The 22,120-nt window shown below is 44.4% G+C and overlaps 1 protein-coding gene across 1 annotated transcript; it reads right to left on the bottom strand.

Moving 5' to 3' along the window:
• Positions 1 to 349: 349 nt before the first annotated feature.
• LOC139399225 (probable global transcription activator SNF2L2) lies at positions 350 to 14,698 on the bottom strand (the record flags this gene model as incomplete). The annotated part of the gene is made up of 9 exons (XM_071144739.1): positions 14,449 to 14,698; positions 8,243 to 8,356; positions 8,032 to 8,139; positions 7,589 to 7,675; positions 4,941 to 4,987; positions 4,628 to 4,794; positions 1,682 to 1,845; positions 1,322 to 1,597; positions 350 to 376 (listed from the first exon to the last, which is right to left on the bottom strand). Coding segments are annotated over exons 1-9 (1,218 nt in total), but the record flags the coding sequence as incomplete, so codon positions are not given.
• Between the last annotated feature and the right edge of the window lie 7,422 nt (positions 14,699 to 22,120).

Raw genomic sequence — 22,120 nt, 5'->3', positions numbered from 1 at the left:
GATCTAAGATCAGCTTACCCTCCCCCAGTCCAAACCTTTTTTAACCTGAACCTTAATAAAATATATAAAACTGATCCTAGATCAGCCTCTGGGGCCGACCTACTCCTATTCCTGTCCAGCCAGGAAGCCAGCCAGTCAGTCAGTCAGCCAGCCAGCCAGCCAGCCATTCATACAGGCTGATGTTACGCCGGAAAGCGTAGATGACAATATGATGATAATAGTTGTTAATTACTATAGCCACAATATGATGATAATAACAGTTGTTAATTACTATATCCACAATATGATGAAAATAACAGTTGTTAATTACCATAGCCACAATATGATGAAAATAACAGTTGTTAATTACCATAGCCACCTGACTTTTCTCTTCCTCCTTCATTTAGAAGGAAAAACACAAGAACACAAGAAACATTCACATTATATGGCTTTGTTAAGGCTTCTACCATGTTGAGGATAATGGATCAAGCATAAGCTGCACATTGTAGATGCATATAGTATAACATGGTATGGTACGCATTCTGTGTGCTTAGGAATTTCCTCAGTACTGATCTCACCTAAACTAACTGGTTTCATGTCATCTACGTTTTCCATATACTGTCAGTGAGTTTTAGCATGGTTGAACGAGGCTATGTGAGTTTTAACATGGTTGAATGAGAATAAGTCATTTCAGCATGGTTGAACGAGGCTAAGTGAGTTTTAGCATGGTTAAACGAGGCTAAATTAGTTTTAGCATGGTTGAACGAGGCTAAGTGAGTTTTAGCATGGTTGAACGAGGCTAGGTGTTGTTTTAGCATGGTTGAATGAGGCTAGGTGAGTTTTAGCATGGTTGAATGAGGCTAGGTGAGTTTTAACATTGTTGAATGAGGCTAGGTGAGTTTTAACATTGTTGAATGAGGCTAGGTGAGTTTTAGCATGGTTGAACGAGGCTAAGTGAGTTTTAGCATGGTTGAACGAGGCTAAGTGAGTTTTAGCATGGTTGAATGAGGCTAGGTGAGTTTTAACATTGTTGAATGAGGCTAGGTGTTGTTTTAGCATGGTTGAATGAGGCTAGGTGAGTTTTAGCATGGTTGAATGAGGCTAGGTGAGATTTAGCATGGTTGAATGAGGCTAGGTGAGTTTTAGCATGGTTGAATGAGGCTAGGTGAGTTTTAACATTGTTGAATAGTTTTTGTATCTGGGCACTTTGGTTTTATGGTCCTCACTAGATCAGTTGTGTTACATGGCTCAACCCTCTAGATCAGTTGTGTTACATGGCTCAACCCTCTAGATCAGTTGTGTTACATGGATCTAGGTGAATGTGTGAACATCTCCAACATACCTGCAAGGAACTGCATTTAATCTTTATTCCCACGCCACCGTGACCAACCTCATTCTGCTCTTCTGTTTCCAGTATGGCCTGTAAAAAGGCTCTCCTCTCGTGGCTGGAGGACTTCTGGTCAAACATCCCGGCTTGAATCACCTTCTGGTCCACGTTCAGTTTGTACTTAGCAGCCGCTAGGATCTTCTCCTCCACACTGTTGACCGTACACAGACGCAGAACACGCACCTCGTTCTTCTGACCAATACGATGAGCCCTGTCCTGGGCTTGGAGGTCCTGGGAGCCAATCAGAACAGAGAAACTAGAGGGTTAGCCAGGGGTAACTAGAATATTTGTGTGTGTGTGTGTGTGTGTGTGTACCTGGTGAGGGTTCCAGTCAGAGTCAAAGATGACCACAGTGTCCGCAGCCTGCAGGTTGAGGCCCAGTCCCCCGGCTCTGGTGCTCAGTAGGAACACAAAGTACTGGGAACCTTTCTCATTGAACTTCTTCAGCAGCGCCGCACGGTCCTCAGACTTGGTGGTGCCTACAACACACAGCAACACATACCACAAGCACCGTACTTCAATACACCTGACATAAACTGATGAAAACAGGTGAAAACATTGTTGAGGCGCAGGTAAAGGAGGCTGCATTTGGATTAGGTTAAAGTTAAGACAATTTCATACCGTATAGGCATAGGTAGTGGAAGTTGAGGTAGGGTTAAAGTTTAGGGTCAGAGATGCATACAGTCGAGGCGCAAGTCAATCTAAAATGGCGCTGGAAGAAATGGCAGCAGTTGTCACGTTCTGACCATAGTTCTTGTGTGTTTTCCTTGTTTTAGTGTTGGTCAGGACGTGAGCTGGGTGGGCATTCTATTTTGTGTGTCTAGTTTGTCTAGTTCTATGTTTGGCCTGATATGGTTCTCATTCAGAAGCAGGTGTTAATAATTGTCTCTGATTGGGAACCATATTTAGGTAGCCTGTTTTGTGTTGGGGTTTGTGGGTGGATGTTTCCTGTCTCTGTGTTCTCTGCACCAGATAGGACTGGTTTGTGTTGGGATGTGTGGGTGGTTGTTTCCTGTCTCTGTGTTCTCTGCACCAGATAGGACTGTTTTGTGTTGGGATGTGTGGGTGGTTGTTTCCTGTCTCTGTGTTCTCTGCACCAGATAGGACTGTTTCGGGTTTTGCCATGTTTATTGTTTTGTAGTGTGTTCATGTTGAGTTTCTGTCATTAAATAACCATGGACACTTATCACGCTGCGCTTTGGTCCTCTCCTTCCCAGGAAGAAAGCCGTTACGGGCGCCCAACCAATTGTGCTACTATGTGTTTTTTTTCTGCGATATTTGTAACTTATTTTGTACATAATGTTTCTGCAACCGTATCTTACGGCAGAAAAGAGCTTCTGGATTTCAGGACAGCGATCACTCACCTCGGATTAAACAAAGATTTTATCTACAACAAGTAAGAAGCACAGGACATTCTCCAAACACCCGACAGGGCTGACATCCCCGTTATTTGCAAGAGGAAGCGACGCAGGTAGAGGACAATGAGCCGGATTGTCACGGCTTCCGCCGAAGTCGGCTCCTCTAATTGTTCAGGTGGCGTTCGGCGGTTGACGTCACCGGTTTTCTAGCCATCGCCGCTCCATTTTTCATGTATCCATTTGTTTTGTCTTGTTCCCTGCACACCTGCTTTTCATTCCCCAATCAATCTACATGTATTTATTCCTCTGTTCCCCATCATGTCTTCATGTAAGATTGTTTGTGTGATACATGTTTTTGTACGCACTAGGCTTGTGTGTGTGAATGATTACAGACCCGTAGCACTCACATCCGTAGCCATGAAGTGCTTTGAATGGTTGGTAATGGCTCACATCAACACCATTATCCTAGAAACCCTAGACCCACTCAATTTGCATACCGCCCAAACAGATCCACAGATGGACAAAAGGAACACTTATATGAGAATGCTATTCATTGACTACAGCTCAGCGTTCAACACATAGTGCCATCAAAGCTCATCACTAAGCAAAGGATCCTGGGACTAAACACCTAACTCCCATCCGGGACTTCCTGACAGGCCGCCCCCTGGTGGTGAGGGTAGGTAACAACATATCTGCACGTTGATCCTCAACACTGGAGCTCCCCAGGGGTGCATGCTCAGTCCCCTTCTGTACTCCCTGTTCACCCACGACTGAATGGCCAGGCACGACTCCAAAACCATCATTAAGTTTGCAGACGACAGTGGTAGGCCTGATCACCGACAACGACGAGCCTATAGGGAGGAGGTCAGAGACCAGGCCGGGTGGAGCCAGAATAACAACCTCTCCCTCATGTGATCAAGACTAAGGAGATGATTGTGGACTAGAGGAAAAAGAGGACCGAGCACACCCCCATTCACATTGACAGGGCTGTAGTGGAGCAGGTTGAGAGGTTGAGAGCTTCAAGTTCATTGGTGTCCACATCAACAACAAACTAGAATAGTACACACACACCAAGACAGTCGTGAAGAGGGCACGACAAAGCCTATTCTCACTCAAGAAACTAAAAAGATTTGGCATGGGTCTTGAGATCCTCAAAAGGTTCTACAGCTGCAACATCGAGAGCATCCTGACTGGTTGCATCACTGCCTGGTACGGCAATTGCTCGGCCTCTGACCGCAAGGCACCGCAGAGGGTAATGCGTACGGCCCAGCACATCACTGGGGCCAAGCCTCCTGCCATCTACACCAGGCGGTGTCAGAGGAAGGCTGTAAAAATTGTCAAAGACCCCAGCCACCCCAGTCATAGACTGTTCTCTCTGCTACCGCATGGCAAGCGGTACCGGAGTGCCAAGTCTTGGACAAAAAGGCTTCTCAACAGTTTTTACCCCCAAGCCATAAGACTCCTGAACAGGTAATCAATTGGCTACCCGGACTATTTGCATTGTGTTCCCCCCCAACCCTCTTTTTACGCTGCTGCTACTCTCTGTTTATCATATATGCATAGTCACTTTAACCATATCTACATGTACATCCTACCTCAATCAGTCTGACTAACCGGTGTCTGTATGTAGCCTCGCTACTTTTATAGCCTCTCTACCCTATATAGCCTCTCTACTGTATATAGCCTCTCTACTGTATATAGCCTCTCTACTGTATATAGCCTCTCTACTGTATATAGCCTCTCTACTGTATATAGCCTGTCTTTTTACTGTTTTATTTATTTACCTACCTATTGTAAACCTAATACCTTTTTTGCACTATTGGTTCAGCGCACGTGACAAATAAACTTTGATTTGACTTGAAGTAGGGGAAATTGAGGTATGGTTAGGGTCAGAGATACATACCGTCGAGGCGCAAGTAGAGGAAATTGCGGTAAGCAAAGTAGTCCTCCATGATGGTCATGAGTGATGTCATCTGACAGAACAGCAGAACTCTGTGGTTGGTGACATGCAGCTTGGGAAGGATCCGGTCCAGCAGCTCAAACTTCCCTGATGCACGGTACAGCTCGTGTCTGGGGTGGAGGGCAAGGAGAATAAATAACCATCTGGTCCCAGAAGGGAAAAGTGTTGTCTGGGGTGTTTAGCGTTCGGCTTTTGAAGGAAAGTCATGTTTTGTTTAATAACTGAATGGGCAATGTTGAGTATCTTAATATCTTACCCGCTTATAACGCCGTTCGGGAAGCCTAAGTGCTCAGCAAAGGACTCCTGTGAGACAAGATAGATAGTGGAAAATCAGAATTGAATTAAAAATCTATTTTCTTAGAGTTTATTTGTGATTAGCCGGCACATCTACATAGTTATCAGATAACAAATCCTAACTCCACTAAGTAAATATTGTAGATTGAATTGTGTGAATTAAAACAGACACAAATGAAACATCTGCATGCAGTCTGGGACCAACTAAAATGTTGCCGAACTCTTCTAGTAAACAACTCATTAAAGGTTTCACTGCCGGGACAATAAAACAAGAGCATGATGGTGGGCTGTGGCTGGGTGTCACATCTCAGACAGGCCTGGGGTGGCTAGTCTTACCCTGCCAGACAGACGTCTACCCTCCAGGCAAGTCTTACCCTGCCAGACTGTGGGGTCAGGTTTATGCTCCAGAAAAAGCAGTAACACTGCTGATTCAACTTATATGTCTGTGTTGAAGGCCGTGTCTAAGCTTGACACTTACATGAAACTTCTGCTACTTCTCACTGTGTGTGGATTTCTCCTCAGTCTGGGCATAATCAGGCTACGGAAAGTGCATACAGTGGGCAAAGTCATCAGCACTCTGCCCACCAGCCTTCAGAAAACTTGTACTTTGAGACAGAGAGGCACCTTTTCATAATAACGTTGGGAGGAAATACATTCCTAGCGTGTGAGGAATATGTTTGATGGCCTCATAAATGCTAGCCAGCTAGCTAATATTTAGAAAAAAACTATTTTTTTGTTTGGCTAGAGTTATGGTAACCTGTTTGCAATCACTTTAGCTGTGTCTGCTAGCTTGCTGGCTAACTACATAGGTTAGCTTGCTAGTTAGCTACAGTAGTTAGCTACTGCCATCAAGTTGTTGCTGTGTTATCATATTTTGCCTATTCCACAGTTTGCAGGATGCATACTGACAATTTAATATAGCGCAGGAAAAGGGAATCCGGATTCAATGTGGACACATTTAAATAGCTGTAGACACATGATGCGTTCAGAATTCCATGACCAGAACTCCATAATCAGAATAGAAAAACTGCAGTAACTGTGAAGTCTAGACATAGCAGAACACTGATTCGTTGGTAACTTGAATCAGGGGTGTTACGGCATGTAAGCTAGCGTTCCTCAATGTGTTGGAACATTGTAACATATCTCTACATTGGAACATGTAGGAGTGGTTCTAGATCTAACATACCTCAATGTGCTGGAACACGTAGGAGTGGTTCTAGATCTAACATACCTCAATGTGCTGGAACACGTAGGAATGGTTCTAGATCTAACATACCTCAAAGTGCTGGAACACGTAGGAGTGGTTCTAGATCTAACATACCCCAATGTGCTGGAACACGTAGGAGTGGTTCTAGATCTAACATACCTCAATGTGCTGGAACACGTAGGAGTGGTTCTAGATCTAACATACCTCAATGTAGTGGAACATGTAGGAGTGGTTCTAGATCTAATGTACCTCTATATTGGAACATGTAGAGGTGTCTAGATCGAATGTACCTCAATGTGTTGGAACATGTCATGTACCTCAATCTGCAGGAACATGTAGGGGTGGTTCTAGATCTAATGCACCTCAACATGTTGGAACATGTAGGGGTGGTTCTAGATCTAATGCACCTCAACGTGTTTGAACATGTAACATACCTCAATGTGTTGGAACATGTAGGGGTAGTTCTAGAACGAACTTACCTCAATGAGTTAGAAAATGTAGGGGTGGTTCTAGAACTAACTTACCTCAATGTGTTAGAACATGTAACCTACCTCAATGAGTGTGAACATGTAAAGGTGGTTCTGAGTGGAATGTACCTCAACGTGTTGGAACATGTAGGAGTGGTTCTAGATCTAATGTACCTCAACGTGTTGGAACATGTAGGAGTGGTTCTAGATCTAATGTACCTCAATGTGTTGGATAAAACATGTAGGAGTGATTCTAGATCTAATGTTACTCAATGTGTTGGAACATGTCATGTACCTTAATGTGCTAGAACATGTAAACTACCGGTCAAAAGTTTTAGAAGACCTACTCATTCAAGGGTTCTTCTTTATTTTTACTATGTTCTACATTGTAGAATCGTGATGACATCAAAACTATGAAACAAAACGTGGAATCATGTAGTAAGCAAAAAAGTGTTAAACAAATCAAAATACATTTAATACTTGAGATTATTCTAAATGTAGGGGTGGTTCTAGAACTAACGTACTTCAATGTGTGGGAACATGTAGGGGTGGTTCTAGAACTAATATATTTCAATGTGTGGGAACATGTAGGGGTGGTTCTAGAACTAACATACCTCAATGTGTGGGAACATGTAGGGGTGGTTCTAGAACTAACATACCTCAATGTGTGGGAACATGTAACGTACCTCAATGTGTGGGAACATGTACGGGTGGTTCTAGAACTAACATACCTCAATGTGAGGAAACGTAACGTACCTCAATGTGTGGGAACATGTAACGTACCTCAATGTGTGTGAACACGTAATGTACATCAATGTGTGTGAACATGTAGGGGTGGTTCTAGAACTAACATACCTCAATGTGTGTGAACACGTAATGTACATCAATGTGTGAGAACATCTAACGTACCTCAATGTGTGGGAACATGTAACGTACCTCAATGTGTGGGAACATGTAGGGGTGGTTGCAGATCTTCTTCAGCTGCATGATGGTGTTCATCAGGGTCTTCGCTCCTCCTTTACCCTGAGGACCACAATAACAATGTCACATATCTGAGCTCATCAGGGTCTTTGCTCCTCTACCCTGAGGACCACAATAACAATGTCACATATCTGAGCTGCTTGATCAGGGTCTTCGCTCCTCCTTTACCCTGAGGTCCACAATAACAATGTCACATATCTGAGCTCATCAGGGTCTTTGCTCCTCTACCCTGAGGACCACAATAACAATGTCACATATCTGAGCTCATCAGAGTCTTTGCTCCTCTACCCTGAGGTCCACAATAACAATGTCACATATCTGAGCTGCTTGATCAGGGTCAATAGTTAGAAAGAGAACTGACCGTCACAAAATGAGTTAACAGGATCTCTGCTTCCTACCTTCTTGTCTTTCTCTGATCCATCGGTGAGGAGGATTCCTCTGCCCTGCATGTGACGGTACAGAACCCTCTGGATGGCCGACATATCACACTTGATGACATACTCCACCTACAACATCAAGTATCTGTGGTTTGTTTACATCAAGTATCATTCAGTACCAAGTATCTGTGGTTTACATACTGTAACGTTTCTATAGTATAAGCCCTCTCACCTTCTCTGGAAGCTGGGACTCCACCTCCTTCTTGAGTCGTCTGAGCAGGAAGGGGCGGAGCACCTTGTGGAGACGGCGGATAATCAGGATTGTCTCTTCCTCATTCAAGTCCACCTGGGGATCAATCAGGGTCCTCCATTAACTTAATCTACTAACAAGCTAGTTACTAGTGTAGTTACTCTAGTGCATTTACTTGTGTAGTTACTCCAGTGTAGTTACTCTAGTGAAGTTACTAGTGTAGTTACTAGTGTAGTTACTCTAGTGTAGTTACTCTAGTGCAGTTACTCGTGTAGTTACTCTAGTGTAATTACTCTAGTGCAGTTACTTGTGTAGTTACTCTTGTGTAGTTACTCTAGTGTAGTTACTCTAGGGTAGTTACTAGTGTAGGTACTCTAGTGTAGTTACTCGTGTAGTTACTAGGGTAGTTACTAGTGTAGTTACTCTAGGGTTTATGAACTTTTATGTATGGTCATGGACAAAGTCACTACAACAGACCCGTCTGACTGAATATGGCCCAAAGTGCTGAATGTTGTCACCATCTCTCATCTCTAAAGCGTTGCACCACTTTCACAAGTATTTATTTCATTATTTCCGTTTCACAGCTGGACAGATGTTCCTTCTTGAAAATGTAAGGGATGAACGGCATGCATTTCACAGTGGCGCATAATAAATATTATTTCAAAAGAGGAGCATAGAGAAACAATGTATTTAGATATAGAGCTTTTCACATGGTGATCACTATTCACATATTATTATCTATAGTTATTCACATGGTGATCACTATTCACATATTATTATCTAGAGTTATTCACATGGTGATCACTATTCACATATTATTATCTATAGTTATTCACATGGTGATCACTATTCACATATTATTATCTATAGTTATTCACATGGTGATCACTATTCACATATTATTATCTATAGTTATTCACATGGTGATCACTATTCACATATTATTATCTATAGAGTTATTCACATGGTGATCACTATTCACATATTATTATCTAGAGTTATTCACATGGTGATCACTATTCACATATTATTATCTATAGTTATTCACATGGTGATCACTATTCACATATTATTATCTATAGTTATTCACATGGTGATCACTATTCACATATTATTATCTATAGAGTTATTCACATGGTGATCACTATTCACATATTATTATCTATAGAGTTATTCACATGGTGATCACTATTCACATATTAGTATCTATAGTTATTCACATGGTGATCACTATTCACATATTATTATCTATAGAGCTTTTCACATGGTGATCACTATTCACATATTATTATCTAGAGTTATTCATATGGTGATCACTATTCACATATTATTATCTATAGAGTTATTCACGTGGTGATCACTATTCACATATTATTATCTAGAGTTATTCACATGGTGATCACTATTCACATATTATTATCTATAGAGTTATTCACATGGTGATCACTATTCACATATTATTATCTATAGAGTTATTCACATGGTGATCACTATTCACATATTATTATCTAGTTATTCACATGGTGATCACTATTCACATATTATTATCTATAGAGTTATTCACATGGTGATCACTATTCACATATTATTATCTAGAGTTATTCACATGGTGATCACTATTCACATATTATTATCTAGAGTTATTCACATGGTGATCACTATTCACATATTATTATCTAGAGTTATTCACATGGTGATCACTATTCACATATTATTATCTATAGAGTTATTCACATGGTGATCACTATTCACATATTATTATCTATACAGTTATTCACATGGTGATCACTATTCACATATTATTATCTAGAGTTATTCACATGGTGATCACTATTCACATATTATTATCTAGAGTTATTCACATGGTGATCACTATTCACATATTATTATCTAGAGTTATTCACATGGTGATCACTATTCACATATTATTATCTATAGAGTTATTCACATGGTGATCACTATTCACATATTATTATCTAGAGTTATTCACATGGTGATCACTATTCACATATTATTATCTATAGTTATTCACATGGTGATCACTATTCACATATTATTATCTATAGTTATTCACATGGTGATCACTATTCACATATTATTATCTATAGAGTTATTTACATGGTGATCACTATTCACATATTATTATCTATAGAGTTATTCACATGGTGATCACTATTCACATATTATTATCTATAGTTATTCACATGGTGATCACTATTCACATATTATTATCTATAGAGCTTTTCACATGGTGATCACTATTCACATATTATTATCTAGAGTTATTCACATGGTGATCACTATTCACATATTATTATCTATAGTTATTCACATGGTGATCACTATTCACATATTATCTATAGTTATTCACATGGTGATCACTATTCACATATTATTATCTATAGAGTTATTCACATGGTGATCACTATTCACATATTATTATCTATAGAGTTATTCACATGGTGATCACTATTCACATATTATTATCTATAGAGTTATTCACATGGTGATCACTATTCACATATTATTATCTAGAGTTATTCACATGGTGATCACTATTCACATATTATTATCTAAAATTATTCACATGGTGATCACTATTCACATATTATTATCTAGAGTTATTCACATGGTGATCACTATTCACATATTATTATCTAGAGTTATTCACATGGTGATCACTATTCACATATTATTATCTAGAGTTATTCACATGGTGATCACTATTCACATATTATTATCTAGAGTTATTCACATAGTGATCACTATTCACATATTATTATCTAGAGTTATTCACATGGTGATCACTATTCACATATTATTATCTAGAGTTATTCACATGGTGATCACTATTCACATATTATTATCTAGAGTTATTCACATGGTGATCACTATTCACATATTATTATCTATAGAGTTATTCACATGGTGATCACTATTCACATATTATTATCTAGAGTTATTCACATGGTGATCACTATTCACATATTATTATCTATAGAGCTTTTCACATGGTGATCACTATTCACATATTATTATCTAGAGTTATTCACATGGTGATCACTATTCACATATTATTATCTAGAGTTATTCACATGGTGATCACTATTCACATATTATCTATAGTTATTCACATGGTGATCACTATTCACATATTATTATCTATAGAGTTATTCACATGGTGATCACTATTCACATATTATTATCTATAGAGTTATTCACATGGTGATCACTATTCACATATTATTATCTATAGAGTTATTCACATGGTGATCACTATTCACATATTATTATCTAGAGTTATTCACATGGTGATCACTATTCACATATTATTATCTAAGAGTTATTCACATGGTGATCACTATTCACATATTATTATCTAGAGTTATTCACATGGTGATCACTATTCACATATTATTATCTAGAGTTATTCACATGGTGATCACTATTCACATATTATTATCTAGAGTTATTCACATGGTGATCACTATTCACATATTATTATCTAGAGTTATTCACATAGTGATCACTATTCACATATTATTATCTAGAGTTATTCACATGGTGATCACTATTCACATATTATTATCTAGAGTTATTCACATGGTGATCACTATTCACATATTATTATCTAGAGTTATTCACATGGTGATCACTATTCACATATTATCTATAGTTATTCACATGGTGATCACTATTCACATATTATTATCTATAGAGTTATTCACATGGTGATCACTATTCACATATTATTATCTATAGAGTTATTCACATGGTGATCACTATTCACATATTATTATCTATAGAGTTATTCACATGGTGATCACTATTCACATATTATTATCTAGAGTTATTCACATGGTGATCACTATTCACATATTATTATCTAAGAGTTATTCACATGGTGATCACTATTCACATATTATTATCTAGAGTTATTCACATGGTGATCACTATTCACATATTATTATCTAGAGTTATTCACATGGTGATCACTATTCACATATTATTATCTAGAGTTATTCACATGGTGATCACTATTCACATATTATTATCTAGAGTTATTCACATAGTGATCACTATTCACATATTATTATCTAGAGTTATTCACATGGTGATCACTATTCACATATTATTATCTAGAGTTATTCACATGGTGATCACTATTCACATATTATTATCTAGAGTTATTCACATGGTGATCACTATTCACATATTATTATCTATAGAGTTATTCACATGGTGATCACTATTCACATATTATTATCTAAGAGTTATTCACATGGTGATCACTATTCACATATTATTATCTAGAGTTATTCACATGGTGATCACTATTCACATATTATTATCTAGAGTTATTCACATGGTGATCACTATTCACATATTATTATCTAGAGTTATTCACATGGTGATCACTATTCACATATTATTATCTAGAGTTATTCACATAGTGATCACTATTCACATATTATTATCTAGAGTTATTCACATGGTGATCACTATTCACATATTATTATCTAGAGTTATTCACATGGTGATCACTATTCACATATTATTATCTAGAGTTATTCACATGGTGATCACTATTCACATATTATTATCTATAGAGTTATTCACATGGTGATCACTATTCACATATTATTATCTATAGAGTTATTCACATGGGGATCACTATTCACATATTATTATCTATAGTTATTCACATAGTGATCACTATTCACATATTATTATCTATAGAGTTATTCACATGGTGATCACTATTCACATATTATTATCTATAGAGTTATTTACATGGTGATCACTATTCACATATTATTATCTAAAATTATTCACATGGTGATCACTATTCACATATTATTATCTAGAGTTATTCACATGGTGATCACTATTCACATATTATTATCTATAGAGTTATTCACATGGTGATCACTATTCACAGGATATAACCCTATCTGGCTAGGATATAACACTATCTGGCTAGGATATAACCCTATCTGGCTAGGATATAACCCTATCTGGCTAGGATAAAACCCTATCTGGCTAGGATAAAACCCTATCTGGCTAGGATAAAACCCTATCTGGCTAGGATAAAACCCTATCTGGCTAGGATAAAACCCTATCTGGCTAGGATATAACCCTATCTGGCTAGGATTTAGGGTAAAGGTTATATCCTAGCCAGATAGGGTTATATCCTAGCCAGATAGGGTTATATCCTAGCCAGATAGGGTTATATCCTAGCCAGATAGGGTTATATCCTAGCCAGATAGGGTAAGGGTTATATCCTAACCAGATAGGGTTTTATCCTAGCCAGATTGGGTAAGGGTTATATCCTAGCCAGATAGGGTAAGGGTTATATCCTAGCCAGATAGGGTTAGGGTAAAGGTTATATCCTAGCCAGATAGGGTTAGGATAAAGGTTATATCCTAGCCAGATAGGGTAAGGGTTATATCCTAGCCAGATAGGGTAAGGGTTATATCCTAGCCAGATACGGTTATATCCTAGACAGATAGGGTTAGGATAAAGGTTATATCCTAGCCAGATAGGGTAAGGGTTATATCCTAGCCAGATAGGGTTATCCAGATAGGGTAAGGGTTATATCCTAGCCAGATAGGGATAACCCTATCTGGCTAGGATATAACCCTTACCCTATCTGGCTAGGATATAACCCTTAGGGCTATATCCTTAGGGTAAAGGTTATATTTAGGGTAAAGGTTATATCCTAGCCAGCTAGGATATAACCCTTACCCTATCTGGCTAGGATATAACCCTTACCCTATCTGGTTAGGATATAACCCTTACCCTATCTGGCTAGGATATAACCCTATCTGGCTAGGATATAACCTTTACCCTAAATCCTAGCCAGATAGGGTTATATCATAGCCAGATAGGGTTATCCCTATCTGGCTAGGATATAACCCTTACCCTATCTGGCTAGGATATAACCTTTACCATAACCCTATCTGGCTAGGATATAACCCTATATGGCTAGGATATAACCCTATCTGGCTAGGATATAACCCTTACCCTATCTGGCTACGATATAACCCTATCTGGCTAGGATATATCCTTTACCCTATCTGGCTAGGATATATCTTTTTAGGAAATTGATGCATTTTTATGTATGTTTTGGACCGTGTTTGTCACCTAACTTGACCTTGTAAAGTAGATATGCATTTGACACTCACCCTCTCCCCGGTCATGGCAAAGGGGGCATTGAACCACTGCTCGAAAGTGTTGCAGGACTTGAAGATGGTCGGCAGCAGGAAGTTGAGCAGGGCCCAGAGCTCAGGGAGCTTGTTCTGCAGTGGCGTGCCCGTCAGGAGGAGGCGCCGTGGGGCCACGTAATGGGTATTCAACACCTGGGTCAGCTTACAATGGTGGTTCTTCATACGGTGACCCTCATCAACAATCATGTACTTCCAACGGATCTGGGGAGTGGGGATGGTGTGTGTGTGTATAGGGGATAAAAGAGAAAAGAAAATGGGTTTTATTGCATCTGTGGCTTTGGGTTAAGCAACTGACCCTGCTGTAGAGTAACATGTAGAGGGTTAGGTAGGAGGAGGAGGACCTGACCCTGCTGTAGAGTCACATGTAGAGGGTTAGGGAGGAGAAGGAGGACCTGACCCTGCTGTAGAGTAACACGTAGAGGGTTAGGGAGGAGGAGGAAGACCTGACCCTGCTGTAGAGTCACATGTAGAGGGTTAGGGAGGAGGAGGAGGACCTGACCCTGCTGTAGAGTCACATGTAGAGGGTTAGGGAGGAGGTGGAGGACCTGACCCTGCTGTAGAAGTCACACGTAGAGGGTTAGGGAGGAGGAGGAGGACCTGACCCTGCTGTAGAGTCACATGTAAAGGGTTAGGGAGGAGGAGGAGGACCTGACCCTGCTGTAGAGTAACATGTAGAGGGTTAGGGAGGAGGAGGAGGACCTGACCCTGCTGTAGAGTAACATGTAGAGGGTTAGGGAGGAGGAGGAGGACCTGACCCTGCTGTAGAGTCACATGTAGAGGATTAGGGAGGAGGAGGAGGAGGACCTGACCCTGCTGTAGAGTCACATGTAGAGGGTTAGGGAGGAGGACCTGAACCTGCTGTAGAAGTCACATGTAGAGGGTTGGGGAGGAGGATCTGACCCTGCAGTAGAGTCACATGTAGAGGGTTAGGGAGGAGGAGGACCTGACCCTGCAGTAGAGTCACATGTAGAGGGTTGGGGAGGAGGATCTGACCCTGCAGTAGAGTCACATGTAGAGGGTTAGGGAGGAGGAGGACCTGACCCTGCAGTAGAGTCACATGTAGAGGGTTAGGGAGGAGGAGGACCTGACCCTGCAGTAGAGTAACATGTAGAGGGTTAGGGAGGAGGAGGAAGAGGACCTGACCCTGCTGTAGAGTCACATGTAGAGGGTTAGGGAGGAGGACCTGACCCTGCTTTAGAGTAACATGTAAAGGGTTAGGGAGGAGGAGGAGGACCTGACCCTGCTGTAGAGTCACATGTAGAGGGTTAGGGAGGAGGACCTGACCCTGCTGTAGAAGTCACATGTAGAGGGTTAGGGAGGAGGACCTGACCCTGCTGTAGAGTAACATGTAGAGGGTTAGGGAGGAGGAGGAGGACCTGACCCTGCTGTAGAGTCACATGTATAGGGTTATGGAGGAGGACCTGACCCTGCTGTAGAGTCACATGTAGAGGGTTAGGGAGGAGGAGGAGGACCTGACCCTGCTGTAGAGTCACATGTAAAGGGTTAGGGAGGAGGAGGAGGACCTGACCCTGCTGTAGAGTAACATGTAGAGGGTTAGGGAGGAGGAGGAGGACCTGACCCTGCTGTAGAGTAACATGTAGAGGGTTAGGGAGGAGGAGGAGGACCTGACCCTGCAGTAGAGTCACATGTAGAGGGTTAGGGAGGAGGAGGAGGACCTGACCCTGCTGTAGAGTCACATGTAGAGGGTTAGGGAGGAGGAGGAGGACCTGACCCTGCAGTAGAGTCACATGTAGAGGGTTAGGGAGGAGGAGGAGGACCTGACCCTGCTGTAGAGTCACATGTAGAGGGTTAGGGAGGAGGACCTGACCCTGCTGTAGAAGTCACATGTAGAGGGTTAGGGAGGAGGAGGACCTGACCCTGCTGTAGAGTAACATGTAGAGGGTTAGGGAGGAGGAGGAGGACCTGACCCTGCTGTAGAGTAACATGTAGAGGGTTAGGGAGGAGGAGGAAGAGGACCTGACCCTGCTGTAGAGTAACATGTAGAGGGTTAGGGAGGAGGAGGACCTGACCCTGCTCTAGAGTCACATGTAGAGGGTTAAGGAGGAGGAGGAGGAGGACCTGACCCCGCTGTAGAGTAACATGTAGAGGGTTGGGGAGGAGGATCTGACCCTGCAGTAGAGTCACATGTAGAGGGTTAGGGAGGAGGAGGACCTGACCCTGCAGTAGAGTCACATGTAGAGGGTTAGGGAGGAGGAGGACCTGACCCTGCAGTAGAGTAACATGTAGAGGGTTAGGGAGGAGGAGGAAGAGGACCTGACCCTGCTGTAGAGTCACATGTAGAGGGTTAGGGAGGAGGACCTGACCCTGCTGTAGAGTAACATGTAGAGGGTTAGGGAGGAGGACCTGACCCTGCTGTAGAGTAACATGTAGAGGGTTAGGGAGGATGAGGAAGAGGACCTGACCCTGCTGTAGAGTCACATGTAGAGGGTTAGGGAGGAGGACCTGACCCTGCTGTAGAGTAACATGTAGAGGGTTAGGGAGGATGAGGAAGAGGACCTGACCCTGCTGTAGAGTCACATGTAGAGGGTTAGGGAGGAGGAGGAGGACCTGACCCTGCTGTAGAGTAACATGTAGAGGGTTAGGGAGGAGGAGGAGGACCTGACCCTACTGTAGAGTCACATGTAGATGGTTAGGGGGGAGGAGGAGGACCTGACCCTGCTGTAGAACTCTCTCGTAGAGGGTTAGGGAGGAGGAGGAGGAGGACCTGACCCTGCTGTAGAGTAACATGTATAGGGTTAGGGAGGAGGAGGAGGACCTGACCCTGCTGTAGAGTCACATGTAGAGGGTTAGGGAGGAGGAGGAAGAGGACCTGACCCTGCTGTAGAGTAACATGTAGAGGGTTAGGGAGGAGGAGGACCAGACCCTGCTGTAGAGTCACATGTAGAGGGTTAGGGAGGAGGAGGAGGACCTGACCCTGCAGTAGAGTCACATGTAGAGGGTTAGGGAGGAGGAGGAGGACCTGACCCTGCTGTAGAGTCACATGTAGAGGGTTAGGGAGGAGGACCTGACCCTGCTGTAGAAGTCACATGTAGAGGGTTAGGGAGGAGGAGGACCTGACCCTGCTGTAGAGTAACATGTAGAGGGTTAGGGAGGAGGAGGAGGACCTGACCCTGCTGTAGAGTAACATGTAGAGGGTTAGGGAGGAGGAGGAAGAGGACCTGACCCTGCTGTAGAGTAACATGTAGAGGGTTAGGGAGGAGGAGGACCTGACCCTGCTCTAGAGTCACATGTAGAGGGTTAAGGAGGAGGAGGAGGAGGACCTGACCCAGCTGTAGAGTAACATGTAGAGGGTTGGGGAGGAGGATCTGACCCTGCAGTAGAGTCACATGTAGAGGGTTAGGGAGGAGGAGGACCTGACCCTGCAGTAGAGTCACATGTAGAGGGTTAGGGAGGAGGAGGACCTGACCCTGCAGTAGAGTAACATGTAGAGGGTTAGGGAGGAGGAGGAAGAGGACCTGACCCTGCTGTAGAGTCACATGTAGAGGGTTAGGGAGGAGGACCTGACCCTGCTGTAGAGTAACATGTAGAGGGTTAGGGAGGAGGACCTGACCCTGCTGTAGAGTAACATGTAGAGGGTTAGGGAGGATGAGGAAGAGGACCTGACCCTGCTGTAGAGTCACGTGTAGAGGGTTAGGGAGGAGGACCTGACCCTGCTGTAGAGTAACATGTAGAGGGTTAGGGAGGATGAGGAAGAGGACCTGACCCTGCTGTAGAGTCACATGTAGAGGGTTAGGGAGGAGGAGGAGGACCTGACCCTGCTGTAGAGTAACATGTAGAGGGTTAGGGAGGAGGAGGAGGACCTGACCCTACTGTAGAGTCACATGTAGATGGTTAGGGGGGAGGAGGAGGACCTGACCCTGCTGTAGAACTCTCTCGTAGAGGGTTAGGGAGGAGGAGGAGGAGGACCTGACCCTGCTGTAGAGTAACATGTATAGGGTTAGGGAGGAGGAGGAGGACCTGACCCTGCTGTAGAGTCACATGTAGAGGCTTAGGGAGGAGGATGAGGACCTGACCCTGCTGTAGAGTCACATGTAGAGGGTTAGGGAGGAGGAGGAGGACCTGACCCTGCTGTAGAGTCACATGTAGAGGGTTAGGGAGGAGGACCTAACTCTGCTGTAGAGTAACATGTAGAGGGTTAGGGAGGAGGAGGAGGACCTGACCCTGCTGTAGAGTCACATGTAGAGGGTTAGGGAGGAGGACCTGACCCTGCTGTAGAGTCACATGTAGAAGGTTAGGGAGGAGGAGGAGGACCTGACCCTGCTGTAGAGTCACATGTAAAGGGTTAGGGAGGAGGAGGAGGACCTGACCCTGCTGTAGAGTAACATGTAGAGGGTTAGGGAGGAGGAGGAGGACCTGACCCTGCAGTAGAGTCACATGTAGAGGGTTAGGGAGGAGGAGGAGGACCTGACCCTGCTGTAGAGTCACATGTAGAGGGTTAGGGAGGAGGACCTGACCCTGCTGTAGAAGTCACATGTAGAGGGTTAGGGAGGAGGAGGACCTGACCCTGCAGTAGAGTCACATGTAGAGGGTTAGGGAGGAGGAGGAGGACCTGACCCTGCTGTAGAGTAACATGTAGAGGGTTAGGGAGGAGGAGGAAGAGGACCTGACCCTGCTGTAGAGTAACATGTAGAGGGTTAGGGAGGAGGAGGACCTGACCCTGCTCTAGAGTCACAGGGTTAAGGAGGAGGAGGAGGAGGACCTGACCCCGCTGTAGAATAACATGTAGAGGGTTGGGGAGGAGGATCTGACCCTGCAGTAGAGTCACATGTAGAGGGTTAGGGAGGAGGAGGACCTGACCCTGCAGTAGAGTCACATGTAGAGGGTTAGGGAGGAGGAGGACCTGACCCTGCAGTAGAGTCACATGTAGAGGGTTAGGGAGGAGGAGGACCTGACCCTGCAGTAGAGTAACATGTAGAGGGTTAGGGAGGAGGAGGAAGAGGACCTGACCCTGCTGTAGAGTCACATGTAGAGGGTTAGGGAGGAGGACCTGACCCTGCTGTAGAGTAACATGTAGAGGGTTAGGGAGGATGAGGAAGAGGACCTGACCCTGCTGTAGAGTCACATGTAGAGGGTTAGGGAGGAGGACCTGACCCTGCTGTAGAGTAACATGTAGAGGGTTAGGGAGGATGAGGAAGAGGACCTGACCCTGCTGTAGAGTCACATGTAGAGGGTTAGGGAGGAGGAGGAGGACCTGACCCTGCTGTAGAGTCACATGTAGAGGGTTAAGGGGGAGGAGGAGGACCTGACCCTGCTGTAGAACTCTCTCGTAGAGGGTTAGGGAGGAGTAGGAGGAGGATCTGACCCTGCTGTAGAGTAACATGTATAGGGTTAGGGAGGAGGAGGAGGAGGACCTGACCCTGCTGTAGAGTCACATGTAGAGGGTTAGGGAGGAGGAGGACCTGACCCTGCTGTAGAGTCACATGTAGAGGCTTAGGGAGGAGGAGGAGGACCTGACCCTGCTGTAGAGTCACATGTAGAGGGTTAGGGAGGAGGAGGAGGACCTGACCCTGCTGTAGAGTCACATGTAGAGGGTTAGGGAGGAGGACCTAACCCTGCTGTAGAGTAACATGTAGAGGGTTAGGGAGGAGGAGGAGGACCTGACCCTGCTGTAGAGTCACATGTAGAGGGTTAGGGAGGAGGACCTGACCCTGCTGTAGAGTCACATGTAGAAGGTTAGGGAGGAGGAGGAGGACCTGACCCTGCTGTAGAGTCACATGTAGAGGGTTAGGGAGGAGGACCTGACCCTGCTGTAAAGTCACATGTAAAGGGTTAGGGAGGAGGAGGAGGACCTGACCCTGCTGTAGAGTAACATGTAGAGGGTTAGGGAGGAGGAGGAGGACCTGACCCTGCTGTAGAGTCACATGTAGAGGGTTAGGGAGGAGGACCTGACCCTGCTGTAGAAGTCACACGTAGAGGGTTAGGGAGGAGGACGTGACCCTGCTGTAGAGTCACATGTAGAGGGTTAGGGAGGAGGAGGACCTGGCCCTGCTGTAGAGTAACATGTAGAGGGTTAGGGAGGAGGAAGAGGACCTGACCCTGCTGTAGAGTAACATGTAGAGGGTTAGGGAGGAGGAAGAGGACCTGACCCTGCTGTAGAGTCACATGTAGAGGGTTAGGGAGGAGGACCTGACCCTGCTGTAGAGTAACATGTAGAGGGTTAGGGAGGAGGAGGAGGACCTGACCCTGCTGTAGAGTAACATGTAGAGGGTTAGGGAGGAGGAGGAAGAGGACCTGACCCTGCTGTAGAGTCACATGTAGAGGGTTAGGGAGGAGGACCTGACCCTGCTGTAGAGTAACATGTAGAGGGTTAGGGAGGATGAGGAAGAGGACCTGACCCTGCTGTAGAGTCACATGTAGAGGGTTAGGGAGGAGGAGGAGGACCTGACCCTGCTGTAGAGTCACATGTAGAGGGTTAGGGAGGAGGACCTGACCGTGCTGTAAAGTCACATGTAAAGGGTTAGGGAGGAGGAGGAGGACCTGACCCTGCTGTAGAGTAACATGTAGAGGGTTAGGGAGGAGGAGGAGGACATGACCCTGCTGTAGAGTCACATGTAGAGGGTTAGGGAGGAGGACCCCCTGCTGTAGAAGTCACAGGTAGAGGGTTAGGGAGGAGGACCTGACCCTGCTGTAGAGTCACATGTAGAGGGTAACCTGACCCTGCTGTAGAGTAACATGTAGAGGGTTAGGGAGGAGGAGGAGGACCTGACCCTGCTGTAGAGTAACATGTAGAGGGTTAGGGAGGAGGAGGAGGACCTGACCCTGCTGTAGAGTCACATGTAGATGGTTAGGGGGGAGGAGGAGGACCTGACCCTGCTGTAGAACTCTCTCGTAGAGGGTTAGGGAGGAGGAGGAGGAGGACCTGACCCTGCTGTAGAGTAACATGTATAGGGTTAGGGAGGAGGAGGAGGACCTGACCCTGCTGTAGAGTCACATGTAGAGGCTTAGGGAGGAGGAGGAGGACCTGACCCTGCTGTAGAGTCACATGTAGAGGGTTAGGGAGGAGGATCTGACCCTGCTGTAGAGTCACATGTAGAGGGTTAGGGAGGAGGACCTAACCCTGCTGTAGAGTAACATGTAGAGGGTTAGGGAGGAGGAGGAGGACCTGACCCTGCTGTAGAGTCACATGTAGAGGGTTAGGGAGGAGGACCTGACCGTGCTGTAAAGTCACATGTAAAGGGTTAGGGAGGAGGAGGAGGACCTGACCCTGCTGTAGAGTAACATGTAGAGGGTTAGGGAGGAGGAGGAGGACATGACCCTGCTGTAGAGTCACATGTAGAGGGTTAGGGAGGAGGACCTGACCCTGCTGTAGAAGTCACAGGTAGAGGGTTAGGGAGGAGGAAGAGGACCTGACCCTGCTGTAGAGTCACATGTAGAGGGTTAGGGAGGAGGACCTGACCCTGCTGTAGAAGTCACACGTAGAGGGTTAGGGAGGAGGACGTGACCCTGCTGTAGAGTCACATGTAGAGGGTTAGGGAGGAGGAGGACCTGGCCCTGCTGTAGAGTAACATGTAGAGGGTTAGGGAGGAGGAGAGGACCTGACCCTGCTGTAGAGTAACATGTAGAGGGTTAGGGAGGAGGAGGAGAGGACCTGACCCTGCTGTAGAGTCAC

This window comes from Oncorhynchus clarkii, unplaced genomic scaffold (assembly GCF_045791955.1).
Source record: "Oncorhynchus clarkii lewisi isolate Uvic-CL-2024 unplaced genomic scaffold, UVic_Ocla_1.0 unplaced_contig_4596_pilon_pilon, whole genome shotgun sequence".
Classification (NCBI taxonomy): Eukaryota; Metazoa; Chordata; class Actinopteri; order Salmoniformes; family Salmonidae; genus Oncorhynchus; species Oncorhynchus clarkii.
The sequence above is the reverse complement of the archived record's forward strand: the minus strand, read 5'-3'. Positions and strand labels throughout refer to the sequence as shown.